We start from the raw sequence: 27,099 nt of genomic DNA on the forward strand, positions 1-27,099 counted from the left end.
TTACAGAATATACGAATACAATTAAGTTAAAAGCCTTAGAGATACAAGTCTGAGTCTTGTGACCTTTTTCAAATTAAAGATGGATGGATATTACCTATTTTGTTTATCGTTTTGTCGTATGAGTTATGAGAACGGTTTCAAATATGTACTAAGGATTTTTTTGTGTGGAGGCGTAGACGAAAAATTTGATCAATTTTTGATCTACCTTCTTTTTTCCTTCATGTTTTGGTTCGATTTACTTATCTTTTTTCTCAACATTTTTCAATAGTTATCTTTTGGAAGACGAAGTTTTTAGAAGATTGCGGATTAAAAGTCGTTGTATATTACGATGTTACTTGATTTAGAACAGTTATATTAGTGCAATGAATCCGGATGTAATTAAATGAATCATGGAGTACTGTAGTTTTCTAACTTTCCAATATATTCGAAAGGCAAATAACCCAATGATTCACTAATGAATGGTACCTAAATATTCTGTCAAAAATATTACGCAATTCTTTTACAAGGACACGAGAAAAGTAGACATATAAAGACGATAAAAGCGAAGATAAACTTAGGTACTCAAAGTAAAAAGCTAAGTAATCGTCTTCGGAAAGACTACCACTGTATAAAGATCTAGGTATGTATTTAATACAATGAAGACTCACATACCATATGTTAGAACATGTGCGGTGTATTTAACCCATAAATGTCAACTATTGCACACGTGTGCGCCCGGCACATGTTTACTTACAAAGAATTTATCTGCGCGACACATTCACATATTCCTTTTGTGGCTGCTCTAGATTCTCTTTTTCAGTTTATTAAAGTGCTTTGAAATAGCTACGAGGATAATCAACCGCAATGTCTTTGCTTAGATTTGAAAACTAGATTTGGTATGAAATTTTCTATTTCCATTCAGGACTTTATTCTGAAAGAAAGTATACATAGGTAGGTACTTTCTTAAACTTTTCTTTAGCCCATTACTGGCCCACTGCTGGGCAAGCCTCCCATGGGAGAGAGGGATTAGGCCTTGAGTCAATCACCCTGGCCAAGTACGGGTTGGGGACTTTGTTTCCTTTTTGTTTACTTAAAGTTTCATCACGATTTTCCTTCACCGTCAGAGCAAGTAAGATTCATGAGATTCGATATAATTAGATTCAGTAGTTTAGATGTTGAAATATCACAGACATACAGGATCGTTATGAAAGAGTGTTAGGGATTTAAACAAAAGCATACCAAACATGCAGAGGTATCATAAACTAGTACTAAGGATAACAAACTGAAGTTAAGTTATAGAGAACCAGATACATTACATAAGTGACAGTCGCGATTGGCCTATTTCTTACAACATTCACAAGTTGGGATTGCATCAGCAAACTTTAGTAAGAGGTGTTGTTATCGAAAGTTGTCCCTATGAACAAGAAAGGGGATCTCTTAGTGGATCTAATGTGATTGATGCTGGGAAAGTTCCAGAACTATTTTGGAGAGCATTCATAACTCGACTCTCAGAAGTAATTTTTTGTCGATTGATTGCCGATTCGACTTGTTTTTTAGCTATAGATATAGCTAGAGGTTCCAACAACAGTTTTTTAAAGTCTCGTTTAAAATAAGTAACTTTTTTGTATGTTTCGATCTCGTAACTTGGTTTTTATTTATTTTTCTTTCTTTATGCGCAATGTGCGTTTAAATGTGCATGGCACCCATAAAATTATATTTTTCAAACGACCTTTAGTTTCCGTGTCACAAGCTAACGACACTGTAAGCAGACATGACAGCTATAAACCTTTATTTTTTACTGCAAGTACCTTTAAATATCACAAAACGGTACATAGTAATGCCATGAGAAATCAAATTATTTGTTAATATAGGTCAAATTTTGACAATTAAGATAGTAATTACTGAATTTACCACTAGTCCCGAAAGCCTTTATGTCTTTGGAGTCATAGCATTACCCTGTCCCACACCAGGCATTTTGGCAACGCTCATTCTGTTTGGGTGCATTATATTAAGATTTTCTTCATACTGATGGCAGTTCAATATCTTAATAGACCATGCTTGCAGGCTCTTGATCCTAATGAATATGTAATTAACAATCTAGTACTCACTATTGCTATGACCAGAGAATGTGGGACTAATAATTGAATGATCAATCATAATATTATGTTTATACATCTGTACTAATATTGACATAACAATGTGATTATTATCGATGAGAGTCAACTCAAAACTAAGTTTGAATTAACCCTTGTTTCGTGTTAGGAGTTTTGACCGGAATTGATTTATTCGGGTTTAAAAACTTCTTTGTTGTGATTGTCCATCCGCCCGTAAAGGGTCTTCAATTTTGTATAAACGGAACAGTGAAAATATTCTTGCCGATGTTTCCAATTTTATATGGAAAACTCGAGCTTGGCTTTGGAATGTACCTTTTGTACCTTTTTGCGTTTAATTAATCAACTACCTAGCTAAAATCGAAGCACATTTGCTTGGTCTGGAGATGTTTCATCATAAATACATTGAAACCGTTTACTATACTCTTCTACGAAATAGATCTGTTTTCTGTCGTTTAAGAGCAGTTTATATAACTTACTCCCTTTTCCTGGTGAACAAATCACTTTTAAATGTAGAGGTGTGTCGGTATTTGTATAGTATGATAGTCAGTATCTCAAACCAGTAGCATATAAATACAGGTCCGCGACCACTTTCTCAATTAATCTGTCATTCTACGTAACCTGCCTTTGATTTTGATACAAGAATTCAAGAAATACCATAAATAAAATCAAAATCATGATATAACGACTATCATGTTCACACATGATAGTCGTTACAATAACTCAACATACCACTAGCTCGAAATGGAGATACAACCTTATGAGAAGAGCTAGCAGTCAACTTACGGCCACACTTTTCAGTCGTCAAAAGATATACAATTTGGTTGATACCATAATTATCCAAATTCCTATTGTAAATACCATGTCACCAATCCTTATTTCTGTAATTTTAAAGTCACTATACGTATCCAGGTGTTGGCAAGTATTCTCGTAAAGCAACCGAGCTGCCAACGGGACGTAAACACAGAAGTATCGTCGTAAATCATCGGCACGTTATAATTAGCGACCGTCGCCCCACCTCGGTGTAATTGCTATCAACACTTTTACCTTTTGTTATTCCCTTATACACTCGCGAAATTATTGCTAGTAAAAGTTTACCTGTCTTTGTGCTTCTTGAATAATTTTGACGAGGAATTGTCTACTGACCACACGCAATGTGATTACGATGAGGCTTGCTTTGGGTAAAATATGGCAATAGGAGTTTTTTTTTAAAGGCAACTCTCGCACTGTTAATTGCGCTTGTGTCGCAGGGAATTTATCAAACATAAAAAACAACGTTTGCACAAATTACAACCAGAAACGGAACAATTATTTTTGGATCATAATTAATTGTTCCATGTGTGAATCGAACCCACCTCGCTAGATGCTTTCAATTTTGAAGACCGCATCTGTTTCCTTAGTTTGATAAGTGGACATCACTGGTCATTGTTTTAAGGGACGCTTCTAAGGCTTTGGCAACTGTAACTTATAATAGGGTCTCAGGTTATTATGCTGGTGGTATTTCAATCCACATAAGCCTATGAGAGAAGTACTTCGTAACATGAATATTTAGCAAATCTTAGCATTGCTTCGGTCAAAAGCCATGGATACTTAAGAGGAAAAACCATCTGTATTTAGCAAACGTCTAGAATAACCAAAATAAATGTAACAAAACAGTCCATGGTTTGTATTCTTCACGCTCAAATGTTTTCAATGACGCAAGTGATTAGAATTGTTAATTTATTTGCATGTTTCTTGCTCCCCACTGAGAAAAAAAATATTCGTGCCTAAGTACGATGTCTACATATTTTAATAGCAGATCAGTTTGGAGATATAGAACGAATAACTTTGATTATCAGGTTAGTTTGTATATTACGTGCTGTTTGTAAATTTCTAAGGATAAATATTTGGTCATATACTTACAGTTACCCACCAGAATGGGCAGAAAATGTTGGTGGGACTGACTGATAAATTTGAACCTGCCAGATTTTTTACTAAGTCTTGTAGACCGAACAGATTTTGAACTGCCATATTAGCAGTGTCATCCTAATACAAGCAAGATAACTGATCTCTGTCAAAAAGTCTGAACAACGGATTTCCCCTCCATTACTTTTGAAGTGTAACTAATTAGTCACAGAATAAATGAAATAATTTAGTCACGATTTAACAAGATTTAAATGGACTTGAAACTTATTTGAAGCACATAATTCGTTGGAATGCGGCCTCCAGGAAATAGTATGGAAATATATATTTATGCTTCGAAGAATAAATTTTACGATATGTATGAAGTGGCACTGAGTTTTAGAATAATTTATTACTATGACTGACCTGTGCCAACATGCTTTACAGCGTCTTAATGATAGTAAATTCCTGAAATCGCATTCGCTACGTAACTAAAATAAATTCCTTTGGCTTTAAATACTAGTATGCAGTTTCCTAGACTTTCCACCATCAGCCTTGTTTACGATTACTAAGATATTTCTAAGGTATTAACTGGTGGTCAGGGCCACAATTTTTCTTCTAGTATTATTAACTTTTAACCAGGGTAGTGTTATTTTGCTTCTGTTTTCACAGAACAGATAGTAATTGTTCCCATATTTCAATTCAATGAATAAAAAAATATTGTATAGAAGTTGTTTTTGGTGATACTACCCTCTTAAAGTTATTGGTGTTTGACTTCTCGGGTAAATGAGAACGGTGAAGTGTAAATTGATCAAATAACGATCAAATTTCTCGGAAGAGGGGTGGGGAGTGTATTGCATCCCTCTTTAATTTACCAATTATGTTATATCAAATGTTACAGAAAGGGGACAGTTTGTCTTTCACCAGTTAAATTCCTTACCTTCCGGAATGCTTTTGAATAATCTCTTGTAGTAAACTGAAGGATATTCTATGAATACCTCCATTTCTTAATTATTAATGGGGCGACCAATGGTCTGGGTAAATTATTCTGTACTGAATCTAAAGAGTATTTGTATCTAGTAATCAGGTAGTAGCAATCAGCTCGCTAGCAAATTATAAGATATATCTCTAGCATTGATAAGCGAGTCGTCTCAGAATGCACTCAGTGCATTCTACGCAAGTATTATTACTCTATATCTTTGTTAATAATCAGAAATCTACATTTGTATGTCCATGTGTCCTCAGTTATATCAGAAAAATGCTTTCAGATAGTTTTTTCAGAACAAACTTATCGCACAAGTGCGTGGGAGGGGTCACACGCTCTCGTATCGATAAAAGGTCGTTGACACCGTCACAGTGCTTGTTTTTTCTCTGACATAATATTATGAAGTATCGTTGGTACGGATGAGTAATCACTGTGATTTGTCCATATTGTTTTAAAGTGCACTTTGAACTGCGATAACTGTTTGTGTTATTACATTTCGATTCGGTGATGTAATGTTTTGTTTGGTACTTTGGTCACGGATATAACTATTGTATAACCCTCTTATTTATAAAAATATATGAAGTTATGAAAGGCTTATAAAGAGTTCATTCACTCCTTAGCGAAATGAAAAAGAGAATCCATATTATAGTAGTCTTTTAATTAAAATAGGTTTATAGTGTGTTTATGAATAAGAGGGATATGATTTAATTCTATTTATAACATAGAGCAGAACTTGGAGTATTTATCAAAGCTATAATCTTTTACATGAAAGTTTGTAAAGCTTTTTAACACAGTATTTGGCAGTATCGTATTCGAAGTAATACTCCAAACAAAACCGGAGCGTGTAAGCCGACTAACCGATGTTTTTTCTAGTTGCTTAGTACCTAATTGAATCTTGATCTGAGTTATAATTTCTAGAATTTACTTATGTAACACAGAAAAGGAATAAAACTCGAATATCTATAAAAAACGACGTTGAACCGTAATAGCACAGAAGAATTTCATTCACAGCCTTTTATGACATTGAGGAGAATTAATAGCCCGTATTCTTTAGACTAGACAGGCTGCAAAAATACGTGTATTTTTCAAAAACTATTACATAAATGAACATCCGTTGCTGGCATTCCAAACCCGTGTTTAAACCACACGCCTACCGACTGGTAATTGTACGTTCAAATAGATTTTGTTACCCAAAACAGTTACAAACAAAACTAATTAGGGACCAACCATTAATTACCTACTACTTTCCGTAAAGTAGTTCGGTACACTAATTAGTATTTACTAAAGATCCACACGGTTAACTTAGAAAGCTGCTGCGCGGCTTGGAAAAATAACCTTTTTTAACCTTGAAGAAATAGGCAACTATTATTTGGAAGGACTAGTTTTTTACATAGACTAAAAGTTTTCGTCTAGAAAATAAGAATATTATGTCAAGGATCATGAAATTTTCGATACAAAGATTTCTGGGATAAATGTCTTAACGCTGACCCGTGAAGTAACTTTAATCTAGGTTTATAGGTACTTCATAGCAGGTCCATAAAGACTAAATAAAACTAGCTAGGTTCATAAGTGCGTAGTTACATAAGATTTTCTTAGTCTACAGACCTAAAACGTATCTTGTTCTACGATAAAGGGCGAATATAGAATTTAGTACCGACAAAAATAGGGGTAGGCTACAACACGGCTTTGCGTGGCATCGAAAAAGTGTCGATAGATAGACAGCATTACAAAATCCTAAGACAAGCATCGTAAAATAATGTGAGCATATTTTTGTCGTTACTAAATTCTAAGTAGGGTAGTTCGTAAAATAATTAATCAATTTGGAGGAAGAACTCGTACGCTATTCTTCCGTGTGTGGGCTTTATATTATGGTGTTCATATTCTTCTTTTGTCTCTTCCAGTGAGCTGAAAAAGCTCTCAGAAGAGAGCTTAACGCGGCAACCAGAGGAGGTGTTTGATATAATATGTAAGCTCGGCGAAGGTTCATATGGAAGCGTTTATAAGGTTCGTACATCAGTTCGTTCTATGTCAAGACATTTAGACTAATCTAGATCATGTAGTGCACCTGTGCCGTAAACGACACAATCTAAATGTATTATTGGATGATACTAAATGATTTTTCTCCCGACTTTTTACTGACCTAGCTATCTTTAAGTCCTCAAGATACTTGACTACGATAAGTAATAAGTTAAAACCTATCTCGGTTTTTTACTGTACAGTTCAATCAGACAATTCCATATTCCGTATTAGCTAAATAAAAACTACAGAAAAATTAATAGTTCGTTCTCGTACTACGAAACCATTACCATAAACATTCAGGGCGTTTAGCTACACAGCTGACATTGGACTTCCAGGCATTACACAAAGAGAGCGGGCAGGTCCTCGCGATCAAGCAGGTGCCAGTGGACACGGACCTGCAGGAGATCATCAAGGAGATCTCCATCATGCAGCAGTGCGACAGCCCCTACGTCGTCAAGTACTACGGCAGTTACTTCAAGAATACTGACCTGTGGGTGAGTCGAAGACACTGGAAACGTCTTTTATACGTAGAACTACGTAGTTCCTAGATACTGGGGTATCTTGAGAGCCTTTTTTTGTACATCTACTTCAGTTCTATTGATTGGCACAAGATTTATCTTTTTATCTATTACAAGAAGATAACGTCGTCTATATTACTACGTTACCTAATTTAAGTCTTGGTAGATTCTTGCTTGACAGAACAAAGCATAGTTTCATTTACTTATTATAAAATCTCGCCTAAAAATAATATTAGTTAAGTAAAGTTACTAAATAGCTCTTTTTATTAAACTTAACTGAGCTTCACAATGTAAAATTAAACACTACAATTAATCCAGCTTAATAATAATTTTGCCTACACTTGAACGACGTAGCCAAGAAATATATGAACGGCACATCAGTGGCGAAGGGTCAGTTTTTACAAAAGGTAAGCCGGAGCTATTAGTCATTGTCTAGGTATAATACCTACATATTATGTACATCGTAAGAATATCGACGTAAAATTCTGCATAATAACAATATGAGAGTATTATCTACATTCGACTACAGTCTCTTATTTCTCTCTCTACAGTCTAATAATACATAGGTACCTACTTACAGTACTTACCATGCTACCTAATCATGCTTGTTTTGCATTAAGTTACTCTGTCTTCAGTAGTAACACGTAGGTAACACAACAGCACATATTTAAGATAACGTATATCGAACGATTGATGATTGTCTCGCACTGGTTGTTTTATAACATATTATACAAGCAATTTAGAATGTATTCATCAACAATAAAATATCAAACACATTATGGATAAACGCAGAACACTTTAATAGAAATGAGTTTAACCTATAAATCTGACAAAATGAAAATTTACTCGAATAGAAACATGCAAAACAATTACTCTTTAATACACTGATACGTTCACAGTTATGCACAAACATTTAATAAGGAATAATGTTGTAATAAACACAAATATTCTAATTTGTTATAGAGCGCGCGAAAAAACAGTAAACAAACATAACCTAATGTCAATCTCAGTCAAACTGGTGAACAATGTTCGCCATCTCGCTCTTGCACGCGGCTCGCGCCGCGACAGAAACATGCGTAAGATCATGCGTCCGCCGCGGCGCGGCGGCGCGAGCGCTGTAGCGCGAGGCAACCCGCTCTTCCTCCGGCTTGCTCGCCACTATGCAGCGCGGTGTAAAGCGCGATCCAAAAGGACGTAAGCGACATCGCCGCCATAGTTTTTATTGTACACGATTCCCGATCAGCGCCTACGGTTTATTTCATTATTATTACTTCACGTTGCGTTTTTAGCGGAGCGTAATTTTTGAAGGGTAGGCGTTTTCGTACTGTTTCGATTAGATTATTGATTCTAGTTAAAGATTTCGCTTTAAATATTGTTTATTATTAATTAATTGTGTATTATTAGGCAAAAGTAAACAATTAATTTAACACTAATATTAAGTCTTTCCAGAAAGGGAAGCCGGTAGGAATCGAGTTGTATGGAGCCTTCGCCACTGCGGCACATCACTCCAAGACTTAGAAAATTAGCAAAACTTTTTCAATAAATTAAGGAAAAGAGTAGTCTCCAGTAGCATTCAAGTCGTCTTCTATAACAAACTTAAATACTTGCAAACTTCTATTTCTTATAACTCAATCAACAAATTAAATATTCTCACTATCGTCAAAGACTTGTTAATGGAACTAACACACGACAGACAGACGGACGTAGCGTTTAATTGGAGCACCTTCACGAGGCCAGTAGATCGATACTCGTTAAGTCTGGATCCCTTTGAGCTGGGTCTCGGTGTTTATTACAATGTGCAATGGTCTAGACTTCATAACTAACCTGGATTACTTTATTTACATAATGTAGTTTTAGTTGTGAATTATACGATTTTAATTACGTTGTTGAGAATTATAAACATGTGTCTACTAATAGGCCTTTGTGTATAATAAATTGAAAGGAACAAATCGTTCAAAAGACATGCATGGATGATGGTGCCGAAAGCCTATAATTTCTTATATCAAAAAAATTAAATTATATTCTTTAAAATATTCTATACGTACCTATAAAGTTATAGGAAATAGAAAAGTTCTGAAATCGATTCTTTGAGCTCAGTTTTGAGATGTATCGGTAACTTTGAGTAACTCATTTTTAATACATTAATGTCCATCGGACTGAAATAAGTAGATCCACAATAATCTACATATAAGACACCATTATACCATTTTATTCATCATATTTAGCAAAAATGTTTTCTGTCATGAGCCCACTTATTAATATAGTTTTAATTATTTATTACAGTCCGTTCCTACTCGTAAATGATACAAGTTCCTATTGCCAGTATTTTAAACTAAACAATTCTTCGTGCTACAACTGTTTCGTTGTTCCTTCCAGATAGTAATGGAGTACTGCGGCGCGGGCTCCGTGTCGGACATCATGAGGCTGCGCAAGAAGACGCTATCGGAGGACGAGATCGCGACCATCCTGTGCGACACGCTCAAGGGGCTGGAGTATCTGCACCGCCGCCGCAAGATACACAGGGACATCAAGGCGGGGAACATACTGCTCAATACTGAGGGACATGCTAAACTTGCTGATTTTGGTGTCGCGGGACAACTTACTGTGAGTGCCTAATTTTCAAGTTTGAAAGAGATCTGCTTCTTTTATTCATTGGCAGTGAAGTGTTCTATTTCAGGTGAAAGAAACAGCATTTTAATTGCGACGGGGTTTTAATTAAATTGAACATCACATATCTGGCGCAGTGGTTAAGGTGGTCGCCCCGCTACTAGAATTGCGTCGGGAAGGCGTGAGTTCGATTCCCACACGGAAAAAATGTTTGTGCGATCCACAATTGTTTCGGGTTTGGTTGGACTCTGTGTCCGTTGTATGTTTGTAAAAATACCCACGACACAAAAGTAATCCTCAGTGCGGGAGAATTGTTGTGTGATTTTAGAGTAATATTTTCTGTGTTAACATTGGTCTTTGTGACAATTCAGCTGCTTTGACAGAATATTACATGGCAATTGTAATCCACAGATTGCGTTCCCTGCCTTGGTCACTGATTGGTAGTTATAATATATTAAACAGGGAAAAGAGCACATATTACTTAACCTGCAATATTATCCTATTCAAGTACACATAACATACACACATTATATCTGTTATATCCTATTAAAGTACTACTACTGAGTAATATTTAATTGTAATTTATTTAAAACCACACAAGTAAACTTTTGAAAACGTAGGGAGAGACCAAAAAACGCCTTCTGGCATGATCCTTACAAACTTCCTTCGCTTCATTCATCTCCATACATCCTGTCATACAAGACATCACCGATTTGTTGCTTTTATGTCTTGCGTATACACTAATATTGCAAAAGTAAAGATTTTCCCCGCGATACAAGAGCAATTCTTAATGCGGAAGTTGTTTTCTTAAAACAAAAAAATATATAGGATTTTATCCTCACCTAGCAAAACTAACCAACAGAAAATATTATTTTTTTTAGGACACAATGGCGAAACGCAACACAGTAATAGGCACTCCGTTCTGGATGGCGCCGGAAGTGATCCAAGAGATCGGCTACGACTGCGTGGCCGACATCTGGTCGCTCGGCATCACGGCGCTGGAGATGGCCGAGGGCAAGCCGCCCTATGGAGACATACACCCCATGAGAGCTATATTTATGATACCTACTAAACCACCGCCCTCGTTTAGGTGAGTTTAATAATTTTTGAGAGAACTATGAAGGCTAGATCCACTTCATATAGGGTACGGACGTACGTCAGTCTAGGAATTTTAATACATAGCATATGCCTGATGACTTGGCCATATTTGAGAAGGACTTCTCTGAGTTTGCCCCCGACAGGGTGATCTGAAAGGAAAGAGGAGGGGAGGCCTTTCTTAGTCTGTTTGAGTGGGAAAGTGTTTAATAACCATTCCAGTTCCTCGCTGTATACATTTTCACGATGTGGCCGTTGATGATTTCATATTTTATCTGCTCGCCTATCATTTGATTTGCCTTTAAGATGGCATCACTCTTAATGATAAATGTTAAAATGTGTTTCAATAATAATCTATAAGTTTAATAATAATTATTTAAATTGCATGTTTTATATGATTGCAGAGAGCCGGATCAATGGTCGCCAGAGTTCATAGACTTCGTCAGTCAGTGCCTCGTCAAGAACCCCGATGAGAGAGCGACGGCTGAATATTTATTAACACATGAGTTCATAGGTAAATATTACTATATAAATACATACATATACTCAAGTACATAGAAAAGTAAAAACATTTAAGTTAAAACTATGCTAACTATGACACAAAACATTTAATATAAGAGTTGTAAAAATGGATAGAGTTTTTGAGTTTGTAGTAAGGTTCTGGAAACTGTATAGACTAAAGTGGACTTGTAGTGAATGGTTTTGGTATTAAGTCTGCCTTGACACAACTTTTGTACATAGAGTTTATAAATGTTTTAAAAATTGCTAATGTTCCTATGCTTGTGTTGTATGCAGGTAACGCGAAGCACCCCAGTATCCTGAGCACGATGATCGCGGACGCGCGAGAGATCCGTGAGACGCAAGCCTTCCGGAATGCACATGTTACTAATAACGCTAAGACGTTCAATGCGGTAAATATAATTATACTTAAGTTTTATCAATGTTCTGCATTTAAAATCAAAATCAAAATCAAATCATTTATTCATTTAGGTCAAATATTGACACTTATGATAGTCGTTACAATTACTGAATCTACCACTAGCTCGGAAAGGGGGTAGAGCCTTATGAGAAGAGCTAGCGAGAAACTCACGGCCACTCTTTTCAATCGCCAAAAAGTTTTACAATGTGGTTGATACAATAATTGATCATGCGAAGAGCTGCCAACAATCAGCGATATAGACTAAACGTCAATTAAGTTAAATGAACATAGCTAGGTTATTTATTAGTCTCTGATCATACCGTATGTTGGGAGCACCTACTAGCATGTGATAATAAGAATATGGGCAGCAAGTGAGCACTCTGGTTGTGAACATTATAAAAGAAAAAAGTGACAGTTTTATGAATAACATCAAATTGTACGTAACATCACCTATTTGCATCATTAATTGCCCATATTTTACAATATTTAGACCTACTGCTACTGAGTTTATACAATTTATAGCAAAGTTCCCTAATTTCAAAGAATCCTAATCAAGCGAGCGACTAATCCCAAGAGCTATTGTCGTTTAGATACTCATCAATTCTGTAATAAGCTTTCCTAACGAGATGTTCCTTAACAGCAACTTTGAATTTTGGCAGGGGTAAATCCATGATGTGCTTTGGAAGCTTGTTGAAGAAACGAATGCCGAGACCTACAAACGAATTGTGCACCTTGTGTAAACGATGATGGGGACCTACTAATTTGTGTCTGTTTCTAGTGTTGTAATTGTGTCTATCGCTATTTGTTGCGAAAGTCCCTAAATTTTGTTTTATATACAACAAGTTTGCAAGCACATACTGTGATGACACCGTCAGTATCCCTATCTGCCCAAAAAGCTCTCTCAAGGAGTCTCGCGCTCCTAAACTATAAATTGCACGGATAGCTCTTTTTTGAAGGACAAAAATAACATCTATATCAGCAGCCTTACCCCACAGTAATATACCGTAAGACATGACGCTGTGAAAATAACTAAAGTAAACCAGTCTTGCCGCATCCACACCAGCAAACTGTCTTACTTTTCTGATTGCGTACGCGGCGGAGCTGAGTCTCCCCGAGAGATGCGCTATTTGAGTGCCCCATTGGAGCTTGCTATCCAGACTGATACCTAAAAAAGTTGCCGAATCTACCAAATCGATAGTTTGCCCATTTACGACTATGTTAGTACCTAAATTCCTCGCGTTGGGCATAGTGAACCTAATGCACTTAGTTTTGTCAGAATTTAATAACAGATTATTACAAGTGAACCAGTTGTGGACCTGTTCAAGAATACTATTGATATCAATAAAACAAGACTTCGAACGATCTACTTTAAAAATGAGTGAAGTGTCATCTGCAAATAATATAATATCACATAAGTCCTGCACCTGAAAGGGGAGATCGTTTATATATACGAGAAAAAGAAACGGACCGAGTATCGAACCCTGAGGCACGCCGAGAGAAACAGCTGAACCTGAAGACCTTACACCATTGATATCTACTCGTTGAATCCTATTACTCAAATATGACGCAAGTAAATCGAGCGCTGTATCCCTAATTCCATAGTGGTTTAGTTTCCTAAGGAGCGTATTATGTTGGACACAGTCAAATGCTTTGGAGAGATCGCAGAACACCCCAATGGCGTCCTGGGATGTCTCCCAAGCATCATAGATATGCTTGACGAGCGAAATACCTGCATCGATCGTTGACCTACCCTTTGTGAAACCATACTGTTTACCATGAAATAGCTGATTCGAGTTAAAGTGACTTTCGAGCTGCTCTAATATGACCTTTTCGAAGATTTTGCTAACCGCAGGCAAGATGGAAATGGGCCTGAAATTGCTGGGCTCACTCTTAGATCCCTTCTTAAAGAGTGGTACTACTTTACTGTGTTTCATTAAGTCCGGAAACACACCAGCATCTACGCACCTATTAAATATTAAAGCCAAATGGGAGGCTATTTCCAGGATGATACTTTCTACTAATTTAACAGAGATGCCCCAGAGGTCAGGTGTTTTTTTGGAGTTGAGCGACCTAAAAGCCTTAACTACATCATTAGAGTTGATATGTTTGAAGAAAAAAACACTACCACACTCTTCTACACTATTTCGAAGTAAACATTCTGCCTTGGCAGGACAGGAATTCAAGGAGCTAGTTGTAGCTGTGGGAATATCAGCGAAGAAAGTATTGAACGTCTGAGCAACCTCTAAGTTGTTGGTGATAATCGTGTCATTTACTTTCAGTTCAAAATTATTTTCGCGCTGGATAGCACGACCTGTTTCGTTGTTAATGATATTCCATGTGGTTTTGATCGTATTGTCTGAGCTTTTAATTTTGTTGCTTAAGTGTAAGGATTTAGCAGCAACACAAGTTCTCTTAAAAATTTTTGAATAGTTCCTAACGTATTCAAGAAATTTAGGATTAAAATTGAACTGTTTCATGGAATAAAGCTCATACAACCTAGCTCTACTTTTATAAATACCTGCTGTCGCCCAATCGCAAAATTTGAGTTTCCTATTGTTATCTAGTATGGTTTTCTCTTTGAAGATAGTTTTGAACTTGGATTCAATAATGTTGAATAACGATGTGTAAAGGTTATCCGGGTGTTCTTCGGTGTCGTCTAACTTCGTCATAGCACTAGCTATCTCACTATTAAATAATACTAAACGATCCCTAGTAATAGGCCTACAAGTAATTTTCTTTAACCTATTTTCTACCCTAACAGGAAATATAGCCTTCTGTCCACAATGGTCCGATGTTAATTCACTTAAGATTTCCCTACCTAAACATTCGCAGTTGCAGAATATATTGTCCAAGCATGTAGCAGAATGTGCAGTGATTCTAGTGGGCTAAAAATCATGTTATTAGTTTGTTACTATATAATTAAAGTAGTTTCTTGAGAGGGATAAGTAAACATTTATATAATGTTGGTATACATACTTTTTACGTGCTAAATCAATAAAAAGTCCTGTTATATGTGTGTGTCCTGTGTATATTTTGGTTATTACTTTCATATTGTTGGTTTTTTGAGCGACACAAAGTGCTAGTGCAAAGTGCAAGTGGAACTCGCGGGCGCGGTGGCGGTCGCGAGCGCGGGGACGTGGCGATTTGTGTTCACGTTGGCCGCCAGGCGGGCGTTTGGCTCAAACTGGCTCAAACTGGTTGAACTTACTTGACGTCGCGAGTGAATCGCGCCCGCCACCGCTAGTTCGACGTGAACACACGAACATCTTCACGCGTTTGATATTGCCGCGAGCGCGCCTAACCCGCCTAACGCGTACGGTTTGTACGTGAACACTTGGGAACTACGCCATATGTTTGATATTTCGTAAACGCGCCCGCCACCGCGCCCGCGAGTCAACGTGAATGGCACAAAATGTAAATTTGATTCCAGTCCAAACTTAGATGATAAAAAAAATCTAACCAAGTTTATAATCTAACCATATTTATCGTAATTAATAAGAATGTATTGTTTTGCTGCAGGGTGACGGCGGCTACGAGGAGGCGACGATGAAGCAGCGCGGAGACGGCACGTTAGTCCCGGCGCGGGACGGCACGGCCGAGCTGCTGCCCGACCTGGGCACCATGGTCATCAACGAGCCCGACGCGGACCTCGCCACCATGAAGCGTTAGCACACACTTATAACTACCTAGGCTACCTATAGACTACCTACCCTACCTATAGATCCTAGAACCGAATGTTCGCGTGAACTCTTCCATAGAAATACAATTGCCACTGACCGTCTGATTGATCCTACAACAAATCTATTCCGCTAGAATAACCTTACTTTAGTAGAAGACAACTAGCTTTTATTAAAAAAATATGATAATAATTGCATTCAAACTAACTGAACCTAATCCGCGAAGTACCTTAAGTCACACAATCACATCAAATTTTATCCTAAAAAGTTAAAATAAAATCAAAAAGTTATTGTTATAACGAAAAATGTCGTATATCTGTAGGTCACGACACCGACCCGATGGACACGAACAGGCCCAAGTACCGGCCGCTGTTCCTGGAGCACTTCGAGAAGAAGGAGGTGAACCACCTCAACATCGGCGCCGCCACCAACGGCACGCTCACCTCGCACATCCGCCTGCCCGGGGATGATACTGTCAGGTAACAAATATTACATACACTACTATACATTTTAACTGCCATAGCAGCTGTAAATACGAATGCTGTGGAATACAAATCTTGGGTCGGGCTAAAAGGGGTTCTTTTTAAGTTATTTGACTCCAGGAGTAACCCCCTCTTCGAAAGGAAAACTATGCCCGACAGTGGGACAGTATATACATACAAAAAATCACGCTTTCTCCCCAAAGGGGTAGGCAGAAACCAGAAAACACTGCCGGTACAATCCTTACAAATTTCCTTTGCTTCATTCACATCCATAAATCTTGTCATACATGACCGCTGGTTACGAGTACCTTTCTGTCATGCAAATGATGAGATCACTGATATGATCTGTGATCTAGGACAGTAATAGGTCATTCATTGTATTTATTTGAGTAAGCGGCTGTGAAAGAATCAAAATTTATTGAAATGTGTGTGCTGCTATTATTTAGTTCTTGTCTATAAACATGTTCGTTACTTGTTGTAGTGTGGAGGGGTCGGCGGAGGGCGAGTCGAACCCGTCCCTCGCGCTGCACCGTGCCTTCGTGGAGGAGGGCAACTTCGAATTCGTAAGTCAACTGCACGTCGTCACGCTACTGGCGCTCGCCGGTACACGCTCGCGTAAGACTACCGGACAACCCGCATTATACATTTATTATATTATATATCTACCTCCTAGCTTCCCCTGTCATATTATGTACTAAATAAAGCGTTGCTTCCCTACTAAAAAGGAGGTAGTTGAGTGAGTTGAATTAAAAATGTGAGGTTTGCTGTGGCTTGTTGTCGCTAAGTTCTAGTGAAGCTGATCGTAAGTCTAGTAATCCTGGCGTAAAAAAAAATTGGTCCAAATTTAGTAACATGTTACTGCGCAGACGTTATGGTCCTTGACTATGTCTATTATATTTGTTTAACGCTTTTTGCGGTAGCTTGTTGCTATATTATACATATACTTAATTAATCTATGCGTTCATAAACTTAACAATACGTTTATGACGAACTATGTCTTTGTAAATATTCAGTGAGCTCGTTGCAATACAGCGCTTGTATGTATTAGGCGTGCATGTGTATATGTATAACTATATGTATACAATAATATAACGCTTACCTCTTGAGGGTGTCCGGTAAATAAACGAAACTGATGAATGTTATTGTAACTTTTGTTGAAGGTGAATGGAGCGTAGTTTACCGTTGAATTTAACAATGTGTGTAAAACTATAAGGCATGTTATTTTATGATTGTTTTGATTTACTGATTATATTGTACAAATAAATTTGAAGCTCTATATTTCTTGAAGTTAAAATCTTTAAGTTTAAGCTAAACCATGAGGTTCGAATCCTTTAGTTGGGTATTAACTATGAGGTTCGAGTCCTTCTAACATGATTAGGAATTTTAATGATTATTTCCTATGCCTTAAGTGTAGTAAGATAGCTATAGTCAAGTTAAACACTAAAGGCTCTTTCTGGTGACTTGAACAATGCTTTGAAAAAGCACTAATTTATTTGAAGAAGAATTTTCTGTTGATCGACTTCGATTATAGAGTCATTAAGTAGTCATTAACTGCACGTTTGGCGCAGTGGTTTAAGCGGTCACCTCGCCGCAACAACCGTAGCGCCGCGTGTGGTGGGTTCGAATCCTACCCAGGACAAATCTTTGTGTGATGAGCACGAGTATTTGTTCTGAGCCTGGTTGTTAATTTATCTATATAAGTATATATTTAGAAGTATATAAGTATGTTTATCAGTTATTTGGTTACCATAGTACAAGCTCTGCTTAGTTTGGAATCAAATGACCGTGTGTGAGTTGTCCATTAATATTTATTTATTATTATTTATTATTATGTGTGTGTTGTGCAGCTGGCGTACCTGCCGGTGTCGGAGCTGGAGGCGCGCATGGCGCGGCTGGACGCGGAGATGGAGGCCGACATCGAGCAGCTGCGCGCGCGCTACACGCGCAAGCGCCAGCCCATCCTCGACGCCATACAGCTCAAGCGCAAGCGACAGCAGAACTTCTAGCGCCCGCGCCATAGCTCCTGCACCTGGCTGCGTCGCGCCGTCTACCGGCGGCCTGGCGAACTAGTTCACAACGACATCTATCTACACATAGTAACAACTCTATTGTTACGTTATCTGTTGACAAGTGGAAGCCCTGTGCCATCTGTCGTCGAGTAGATATGACTGTTGGCTAATCTCTTGTAAAAGTTAGAAAGTTGAACAATTAATTAGTATTTTGAAATCTTAAATGAGAGTAATTGTTAAGTTCCAGAATGTTACTTATTTAATGATCATTTTGAATGTTAAATTTGTAATATTTTGGCACTTTACAAATGATTGTTGCAACGATTATCATGAAATTATTCGTCGAAATGTTCCCCAAAAATTACGCGTTAGTGGCTGTCCGTATTGCTTTAGGAATGAATAAGTAAACGAAATGTGAGATTGTTAGAATTATGTAACAAATTGTAACATCGGTGTATGTACAATAATATGAGTGTGGCAGAGAATTAGATAGAAAAACGAATGAATAGAAGAGAGGTGTGAAATATCTTCTTTATCGTACAAATTGTACTAATAATGCGTCCACGATGTCATTAGTCATGTTGTTTTATTGCTAGGCGAACATAATACACAGTAAAGTATTAACACTTAAGGCCCTTTGAAAACCACGTTAAATGTTAGTTACTTTAGCTCATGTTAAATTTATTGTATACAAGACTTTTTAAATTGTCCTAGTTGTACCAGTTTGTGCATGAAACATAATATCCAACAATATCATACAACTAATTTTATCCAGAGTGCAAACATTTTTGAATGACACTATAATTTTTAAATAGGTATTTACCTTAACTAATACTTTACTGTGTTAAAATCGCCTTGCAATTTAACATTTAAAGTCATTTCATCAAAATCTTATCGCTCATTTGAACATAATCAAATTAGGTGCTTTTCCTTAGCGATGGTGCCAAATAATTTCACATACGACTGTAGAGTAATGTTCCTAAACTCTCAAGCATTTTACATTAAATTTTACATCAATTTGGCCTATTTTTGAAATTTTTCTCTTAAACTCTTTTCGGCCAAGTATCGTGCCATTTGATGAAATTTTGACGTCATGTGCTCACTGTTTTAAACGATTTGGGAGATAGAAGTTATATTATTATACTGGCATTTAAAAGCTATTATTTTTACCATCTGAAAAGCCTTCGGTATTGCTTTTGGTGGCAATCAAAGATTTTAATATCTCACGGGGATTGTAAATGCGAATCGGCTTTTCATCTTAGTATGATTGTCGTTTTCGTATCTGACTGTTATTTCATTTGGACAGTAATTATTAAGGCTTTAGGTTCAAACAAAATAGAAATCTATTGATGCCAAAAAAATATATAATTTCTGTTTCCCAAATCGCTGTGTCACAACGAAATAAATAATAAAGATAATGCGGGCGCAGTCGCGTCGTAGTATTAGTGTAGCCTGTTAATATAGATTGTTACGTAGTGTAGTGTGACTCGGACGTAAGGAGGCCTCGCGTCACGTCACGAGGGGTCGCTGAGACATATCCCTGCGGCGACAGGTGGCGCCGCTGTCGCGGGACATGTGGCGCCACACACCACGTGTGTTTTCTTTCTTTTACAAAAAATCTTAAACAAAATGTTTTTTTTTTAAATGATCATGCAAGAGTACATTTCAGTTGTTTTAGCAGTTAATTTGAACTGTCAAGCAATTACATGCTTGGTCGTATTTTTTTTTAGAGGAACGACGTTTAATTGTTCAAGCGAATTAGAAAAGGTTATAAGAATATGGATCTCATCCGAAAAGGTATTTAAAACGGCCAAAGAATAAAACTTAAGTTTGGATTTCAAAAACTAGTATAAAATGAATCGTCACTATAATCTTTACTATATTCGCTATGAACATAACAATGTGTTTATTCCTTAGAATCAAAAAATAGTTGGTGTACTTTTAGACAGTCCATAAGTGAAGGTAATATGTATAAAATCCAAGTTTTGTACACCCTAAAAGAAAGAAAACACAGCCGCCTTGTAGAATACTGTATTAAAAACGTCATGACAATATTATTTGTAGATATAACTAGCGAATGTAACAAATATCATTGAAACGTGAACATTAAGTTGTGTTTGGTGTATTCAGTTAACAACATGTCTGTCTGTATGTTCCTTAAGTTGTAGATCTCAGATTTATCTCGCATACTTGTATTATATGTACGTATATATTGTAATTAGATATTATTCACTCAATTTGTACATTTACGACTTTGTAGTGGGTTGTGAGATGAATTTAATGAAAATAATTATACAAATACATTATGAATTTTTCAATAGATCGCTGTGTGGGCACGTGCTAAGTGTGGGCGTGTACGATCAATTTGCGTAGCTGTACATGATAATGATGCATTTGATATTTGATAGAATGTAATAATTGAAGTTAATTATATCGAAGACCAAATGTGACGAACAAATTATCGACTGATATTTGATTTCATGAGCCAAGAGAAATGAATTCTAAGTCTTACTTAGCACGTGTTCACATTTAGCTAATTATATCAAGTATACTATCAAGCGTTTTGGGTTCGGATCCCATATATTTTGTGTGTGCCGTCTGATTCAATAAGATTCGTAGCGACTAAATCCTCTAAGGAAACTCACTTTATTCTCACGAGATTTTATGCATTTCTACATTGTAATAATGTAAAATAACTAGCAAATATTATTAATATAGCGTTAACGTGTGATTATTGAGCTGAAAAAATAGCGTTTTCATGTAAAAATGTCTCTTCTGCCATATATAGAGTATTTTGCGAACATCATCGATTTATGAAATTAAAAAATACAAAATATTAGAAGTGCCATTAAATATATGAAGAAATCATAGTATTTTCGTACTCCAAGCAATAGTTATAAATTAGAAATGTATATGTTTTCTGTAAAGAATCGGCGATATATTTTTTGTGCCATTGTCGTGATCAGGATGTGCTTAGAGTGATTGTATGGTAAATGTATTCGGGTGATGTGAGCTTTCAGACATATTGTTTCTACTATTTGATTGTGACGCACTGGAGCACTCATTTGTAAAGCAATTTTTTGATCAACTAAATGCTTATGACTTGTAATTCTTTCTGGGAAAATCCAGTGTTTTTTCGATAGTTAAAAGTAACACAACTTTTGCAAATATAAGGGCTTAAGAAATACAGAGAAACATGTATTTAAAGTACTTTTACAAATGAGTGTTCATGCAATTTTTAGTGCAATATGTCGTTTTATGTAGAAATGATAATTTCGCTTTAAGTCTGAAAGCGGTCAAGCTTTTCGCATCTTTTTGAAAATTGTAATAAAAGTTTACCACTATTTTGTAAAACATTTGCAATGGAAATTTTAAAACACATTATTTCAATAATTGGTAATACGAGTTGGCAAGTATTTTGTATACAACAAGAAGGTATTTTTGTTATTTTTACAATATGAATTAGAAATTTATTATTTTCTAGAATAATTTTATGTATTACAAATACTATAAAGCTGTATTGATCGGGTTATTTAAGATTATTTTGTTAATCAACTTGCCGACTCATCAAAACAGCCGGCCTATAAATATTGGGATGAAAATTCGTCTATATGAAGTGTACAGGGTAAAATTATATGCATTAATGACTAAATTCGCTTACCGCAATGCTTCATTTATTCCGTTCTTTTATATTTATCGATTTTTACTCGGAAATTTGAAACAAAATATGTATCTAATCATACTAATTTTTGAAGAAGTTATTATATATTTAATTTTAAGTACTGTAACTACAAATTTAGGTTAGGTATAGGAGTGACAGAGATAGCGGATATATGTTTGTCTTTATTTACGAGACCATATAGCTATTGTTGACATTCGAGGGTAAACGGTATCTAATTGATGATGTTCACAACGCTTTGTAGCGAATTTTTAGCTTGTTTGGTTCTTAAGTAAACTGTATTTGTCAAATCATGGTGACTTGTCACGATAATTAGAATATCGTGATATTTTTATTTCATGTAATTTTTCAATTGAGGCATTGGTGTTTTTGTTGTATACGTAAAGGAAAACTGGTATTTGTTTATGTTTAATTTTCGATATTTTTTAGTCTGGGTAATTTAGGATTAGACAAGACGAGTCGTAATTTATTTCTTTTTCATTTTACTAGCGACATCTATCGTCACGAATATTAAACTGTCACCCGCTGCAAGATACAAAAGGTCACAAGTACAGTTTACTTTCAAACTAATTGGAACGTTGTGAACATTGCCAATAGGGTTCATAATCGAACAAACAAGTATAGTTGTTGCGGAGTTACGTTGAGCGTTCGTCCCTGGTTTGTTGTTGGACGGACACGGCGCTTCGGTACGTTGATCGTGTGTTTTTGTATAAAGATATTGGTTTAGCACTCTATTGTATGAAAACTTGTATTTATTTTATTGTTACTGAAGTGTTTCTCAAGTTTAAAACCCGTAAACAACACAGTTGGGGACATAATATCTAGCTATATTGCGCAACGAATGTATAAAGTGACTAGGAAGCGTAGCATATTGAGTGAAGCCGGGCAACGTCGCCCCATTTCATCTAACGTTGTTCGCGATACGTGTCGCAGGACAAAATTAGTATAGTGTATTCTTATCGTCCATGCAATACACGTCATAGTTAAAAAGATATGAGATTTAAATGTTAATCCTTTACTGTCCCACTGCTGAGCCACAGTCATTCTCTAAAGTGGGAAGCTTTGGAGTGTTACTTAAGGTTGAGAAACGTTTCAGTATTCCGCCTGAAGTGTGTTTCTACAAAAGTATACTGTAATCGTGTGTTAAATAGTTAGTTTACTGAAGGTCAGTTTAAACAACTTTCTCGTAAGTAACAGCAGGCTCATTTAATTTAAATTGCGAAGTTAAGTTCGAATGGAACTGCACTCTTTATTCAGTATTTTTTGTAAAAGTACACTTATCCTACAATATTTTCCGCAATAGATATCTAAGTGATGTTTGCTAAGATTGTGCTAATTTTAAACATTCAGTATTCGTGTGTTAGGCTTGCTGCACACATATTCAGCCTAGCCTAGCGGCCAAACCGATTATGTGTAGATGAAAATAAACGTCGCCGATTCGGTTTTGTTGTTCGATAAATACTGCCGAACCGAACGTGCGGCTCGGATATGTGTGTATCAAGCTTTACGTGTTTGAAATGCAGTCACGCTAATGTATCTTAAGGTTTTTAAGAATAGATCAAGGTGAAGCCTTTTTAAAAATGATTTTACAAATATTTGTAAGTGCTAAAGTCCGGTTTTGGTTATAGCGCTAATTTATGTAATAATAGTGTTACAGTCACTAGCAAAAATATGTATACTAAGTCATTTTAATGATAATTTCAAATAACAGGTATAATTTAAGTGATATATAATTTTGAATTCACCAATCTGTAATTTAACATGTAAAAGGATACGGAAAAGTTATGTATTTTAAACATTTGTTTAAAAAAAGTGAACACGCATTTTTGCTCTACAAAAATTAAAATTATTTTTACAATGACTGACTGAAATCTTTAATGACGTAGCATTAAAGATTTTTAAGATTAGCACGTCTAAGCCATCACTATTCAGTCAATTAATTATAACAATCCATGTATGTATGTATGTGTATACAGTAGGGTGCTAAACAATGAGTCGCCTTGTATAATAAGTTTGTTGTAGATTACGACGAAGTGCACTTTGAAATTCAGTAGCCTGTTAAAGTGTTATAGCATACGCATTATATTTTTGGACTACAACACACTCAAATAAAAGAATTAATTCATTATAAAAACATGTTTTATTTATACTTCTCGTTTAACGAAATACAGCGTTTGTATTTATACAATATACAGTTTTTACACGATAATTTTCACTCCAAAAAGTAACAATTTGACTAGTAGGTACCTGTAGAAGGGGGTTACTTTAAAACGGAAAGAAATAGGCATGTTTAAGGTCAATTACACTATTTGAAATGCTACTATTTCATTCGTAGCGATACTTTGTACCAAGAATCGGAAAACTGAACTCGTCGCTAGCTTTTTATGCGAGCTATTTACTTATTTCTATTATCAAATTAACCTCATTTTTTTCAAACTAACCCCATTCTACGGTACTCTATATTTTCATAGACCATAGACCAATACTTTCTCGTAAAATTAAACAACCAAAAATCACAGTAACACAAGATTTTAAATAATAAAATATTGTAAAATTAATTCTTGTGACATCGTGTTCAAAACTTATTACTCAAACTTCGGCGGGAAGACCTTGTTAAGGCGATTACGTAAATCTAAGAGGTAAAATGATGCTTAATTGATAAAAATACTTATTACGAATGTAAAAATTAAAAGGAACATGATTTGATTAACACAAATGATTTTAAAAGAGATTTGTCTACTCCGTATATACTCCACAACAACAAAAAATTGAAAATAATTTAAATAAATTACGAATGTTTCCTCTCGCACTAGCGGTTAGCCTCTCCAGCTGTCTCTTTCAATTTTTTAGGCAGTTAATAGCTAGTGCGAAAGGTGGCCTACTCTCAAAATATATGAAACTGTGTATCAGGCAGTTAAATCAAAAATAATATCTTCTCTCTCTAAATTACTGTTGAACACAAATCTTTGAGAGGTAAGGCGCAAGTTCAAAGATAACTAAATGCAGACTTAGACTTACTTGCAGAGCTAATCTCAGAAACTACTGGTGCGAATTGAAAAATATTTTAGTGTTGGATAGTCTATTTATTAACGTAGGCTGAATAACATCACGCTACGACTAATAGGAGCATAGTACCAGTAAAAAATGGTACAAAAATGAGAAAAATTATAACCTATTCTCTCTTATGTGACGCAAACGAAGTAGCGCGGGTCAGCTACTTAAAAAATATAAATTAATAGTTTATAGTACTTTTTTCCTCTTGCTTATAGAATATTATTGAAAGAATGTAGTTATTCATAACCTATTAATTTTTCCAGGTAAGTCTGCATTTTATTATCCTCGAGTAAATGACATCGACTATGACCTAATTCAGGCTTAATTTATATAATACTAGTCCGCAGTACGCTTACACCTAGTTTTTACAGATCAACAGAAATATACGATTTATTACAAGGCAATATTTGTGATTGAAATGTATAACAACTTCTAATATCTCTCTCTCGCTTGCACAAGTGGTAAAACGTAAGGATAAAAGCGAGATGAAGAAAAAGCATAGTTCCTTTCACAATTTTTATAGAGATTTGGTACCAATTCTAGAAATACTTTATGGTATATTTTTTAGTATTGAGAAGCCTAACAGGCAATTTTTTGCAGCCGTTTGCATAAAAATACAAGGGAAGATGAGTATGTATATTAATCTAAATAATTAAAATTTTGTAAAAAGTGAGATCAAATTAATACATAGTGTCTTTATATTGCATTAAAATTCTTAGGCATTTGTTGTTTTAAAAGGTGATTCGCGATGCAAGGTTTGTGACCATTCTCTTTTCTAATATTATACTGAGACTAACTAGGCTTTATAATTTGTTTATTAGTGAAAATTAAAATTGCGATTATATCTACCTGTATAAAAATACGTATTTGTTATTCTATACTTGCATCGAGAACCATCTTCAAACATTAAATCGAGATTTTTTTGTTAATTTAGTAACACAATAAACAGCTTTATTTCGTTACATATAATCACAGCTATATGGAATATTCATAAAAAATAACACAAGTAAAAGTTAGCATTATCTGCACTTCCAATCTGGCAAGACTGACAATTGTTGCCATATAAACAAAAAAAAAAAACCTTACAATAATAAAATAAAATTAACCCATTTATATCCCACTGCTGGGCAAGGGTCTCCTCATGCATTTGAGGAGGGGTTAGGCCTTGAGTCCACCACGCTGACCAAGTGCAGGTTAGGAACTTGTAACATCAAATGAAAAATAAATACCTACCAAGAAAAAAAACCTATTTTAACAAATAGGTATAACATAATATCATAACGTAAAGAAACCTTTTTCTTCAAACAATGCTAACTTCAACACAAAAATGAGTTTCACAGAGGAAGATATATCTTACTCATAAATGCACGAAATAACTAACAGAATAGGAAAGGGCAAGTCATACTACATATTTAATTGAAGATAGTTATCGCCAAACTCAGCCGATGACATTTAATGAACAGGAATAAACGACTATTACAAATTAAAATGACCAGCCATATTTCAATGACATTAGAGTCGTATTTTGCACTAATACTTTGTGATCTATGTCGAAATACTACCTTTTGGTGCCATATCTTAGGTTATTACTAGGGTAGGTATAGCTACACATACTTCATATGGTACGGTCGCCACGTCCACTTGCTCCTTCCTGTTGTGTTAGTTATTCCGTGCTTAAATGCATATAATCTTTGAACAAGATTAATAAATTCTCTTGGAATGAATAAATACTTTGTTCAGCCTGTATGGGACGCCATCCTAGGGATGTATCACTACTTGGTGATGTGCAGTGTGTACTAGTGTCTGAGTATCATTTGACAGTAGAGAAAACTGTCTAGCACTGGAAAAAAAACAAATAATATTAAAAATCTTCAAAGAGTAGCTGCTGAAAGAAAATGGTTGGAATTATATTTTGTGAGTTACATAAACAGACCTAAAGGTGCATCACTCAGCTCACAAAATGTTCCCTTTTGAAGCTAAACCATTACAATGAATATAATAGGCACATAGATATAGTTTATAACCAGGATATAGGTATATTTTTAATCCAAGGCAGTTTCCACGCAAACAAAGTCGAGCTACTG

The 27,099-nt window shown here is 35.7% G+C and overlaps 2 protein-coding genes across 6 annotated transcripts in view; one reads left to right on the top strand and one right to left on the bottom strand.

Annotated features, from left to right (window-relative positions):
• hpo (serine/threonine-protein kinase hippo) overlaps positions 1-24,095 on the top strand; it is a 35,255-nt gene extending 11,160 nt beyond the window's left edge. For 2 of the 3 annotated variants that reach the window (XM_076133729.1, XM_076133563.1), the window contains exons 2-11: positions 6,858-6,960; positions 7,311-7,469; positions 9,870-10,097; positions 10,982-11,190; positions 11,600-11,709; positions 11,991-12,106; positions 15,634-15,778; positions 16,114-16,270; positions 16,755-16,888; positions 18,121-24,095. In XM_076133729.1, coding sequence (XP_075989844.1) covers positions 6,858-6,960; positions 7,311-7,469; positions 9,870-10,097; positions 10,982-11,190; positions 11,600-11,709; positions 11,991-12,106; positions 15,634-15,778; positions 16,114-16,270; positions 16,755-16,888; positions 18,121-18,293 — 1,534 coding nt within the window. In that variant the 3' untranslated portion in view covers positions 18,294-24,095. The remainder of the gene's footprint in view (positions 1-6,857; positions 6,961-7,310; positions 7,470-9,869; positions 10,098-10,981; positions 11,191-11,599; positions 11,710-11,990; positions 12,107-15,633; positions 15,779-16,113; positions 16,271-16,754; positions 16,889-18,120) is intronic. The other variant, XM_076133651.1, reaches the window with a different exon arrangement.
• Positions 24,083-27,099, bottom strand: part of LOC142985720 (uncharacterized) — a 65,689-nt gene continuing 62,672 nt past the window's right edge. For all 3 annotated transcript variants that reach the window (XM_076134042.1, XM_076134082.1, XM_076133997.1), the window contains one exon: positions 24,083-26,855. In XM_076134042.1, the coding sequence (XP_075990157.1) occupies positions 26,812-26,855 (44 nt within the window). In that variant the 3' untranslated portion in view covers positions 24,083-26,811. The remainder of the gene's footprint in view (positions 26,856-27,099) is intronic.

Source organism: Anticarsia gemmatalis, chromosome 1 (assembly GCF_050436995.1).
Source record: "Anticarsia gemmatalis isolate Benzon Research Colony breed Stoneville strain chromosome 1, ilAntGemm2 primary, whole genome shotgun sequence".
In the NCBI taxonomy this organism is placed as follows: domain Eukaryota; kingdom Metazoa; phylum Arthropoda; class Insecta; order Lepidoptera; family Erebidae; genus Anticarsia; species Anticarsia gemmatalis.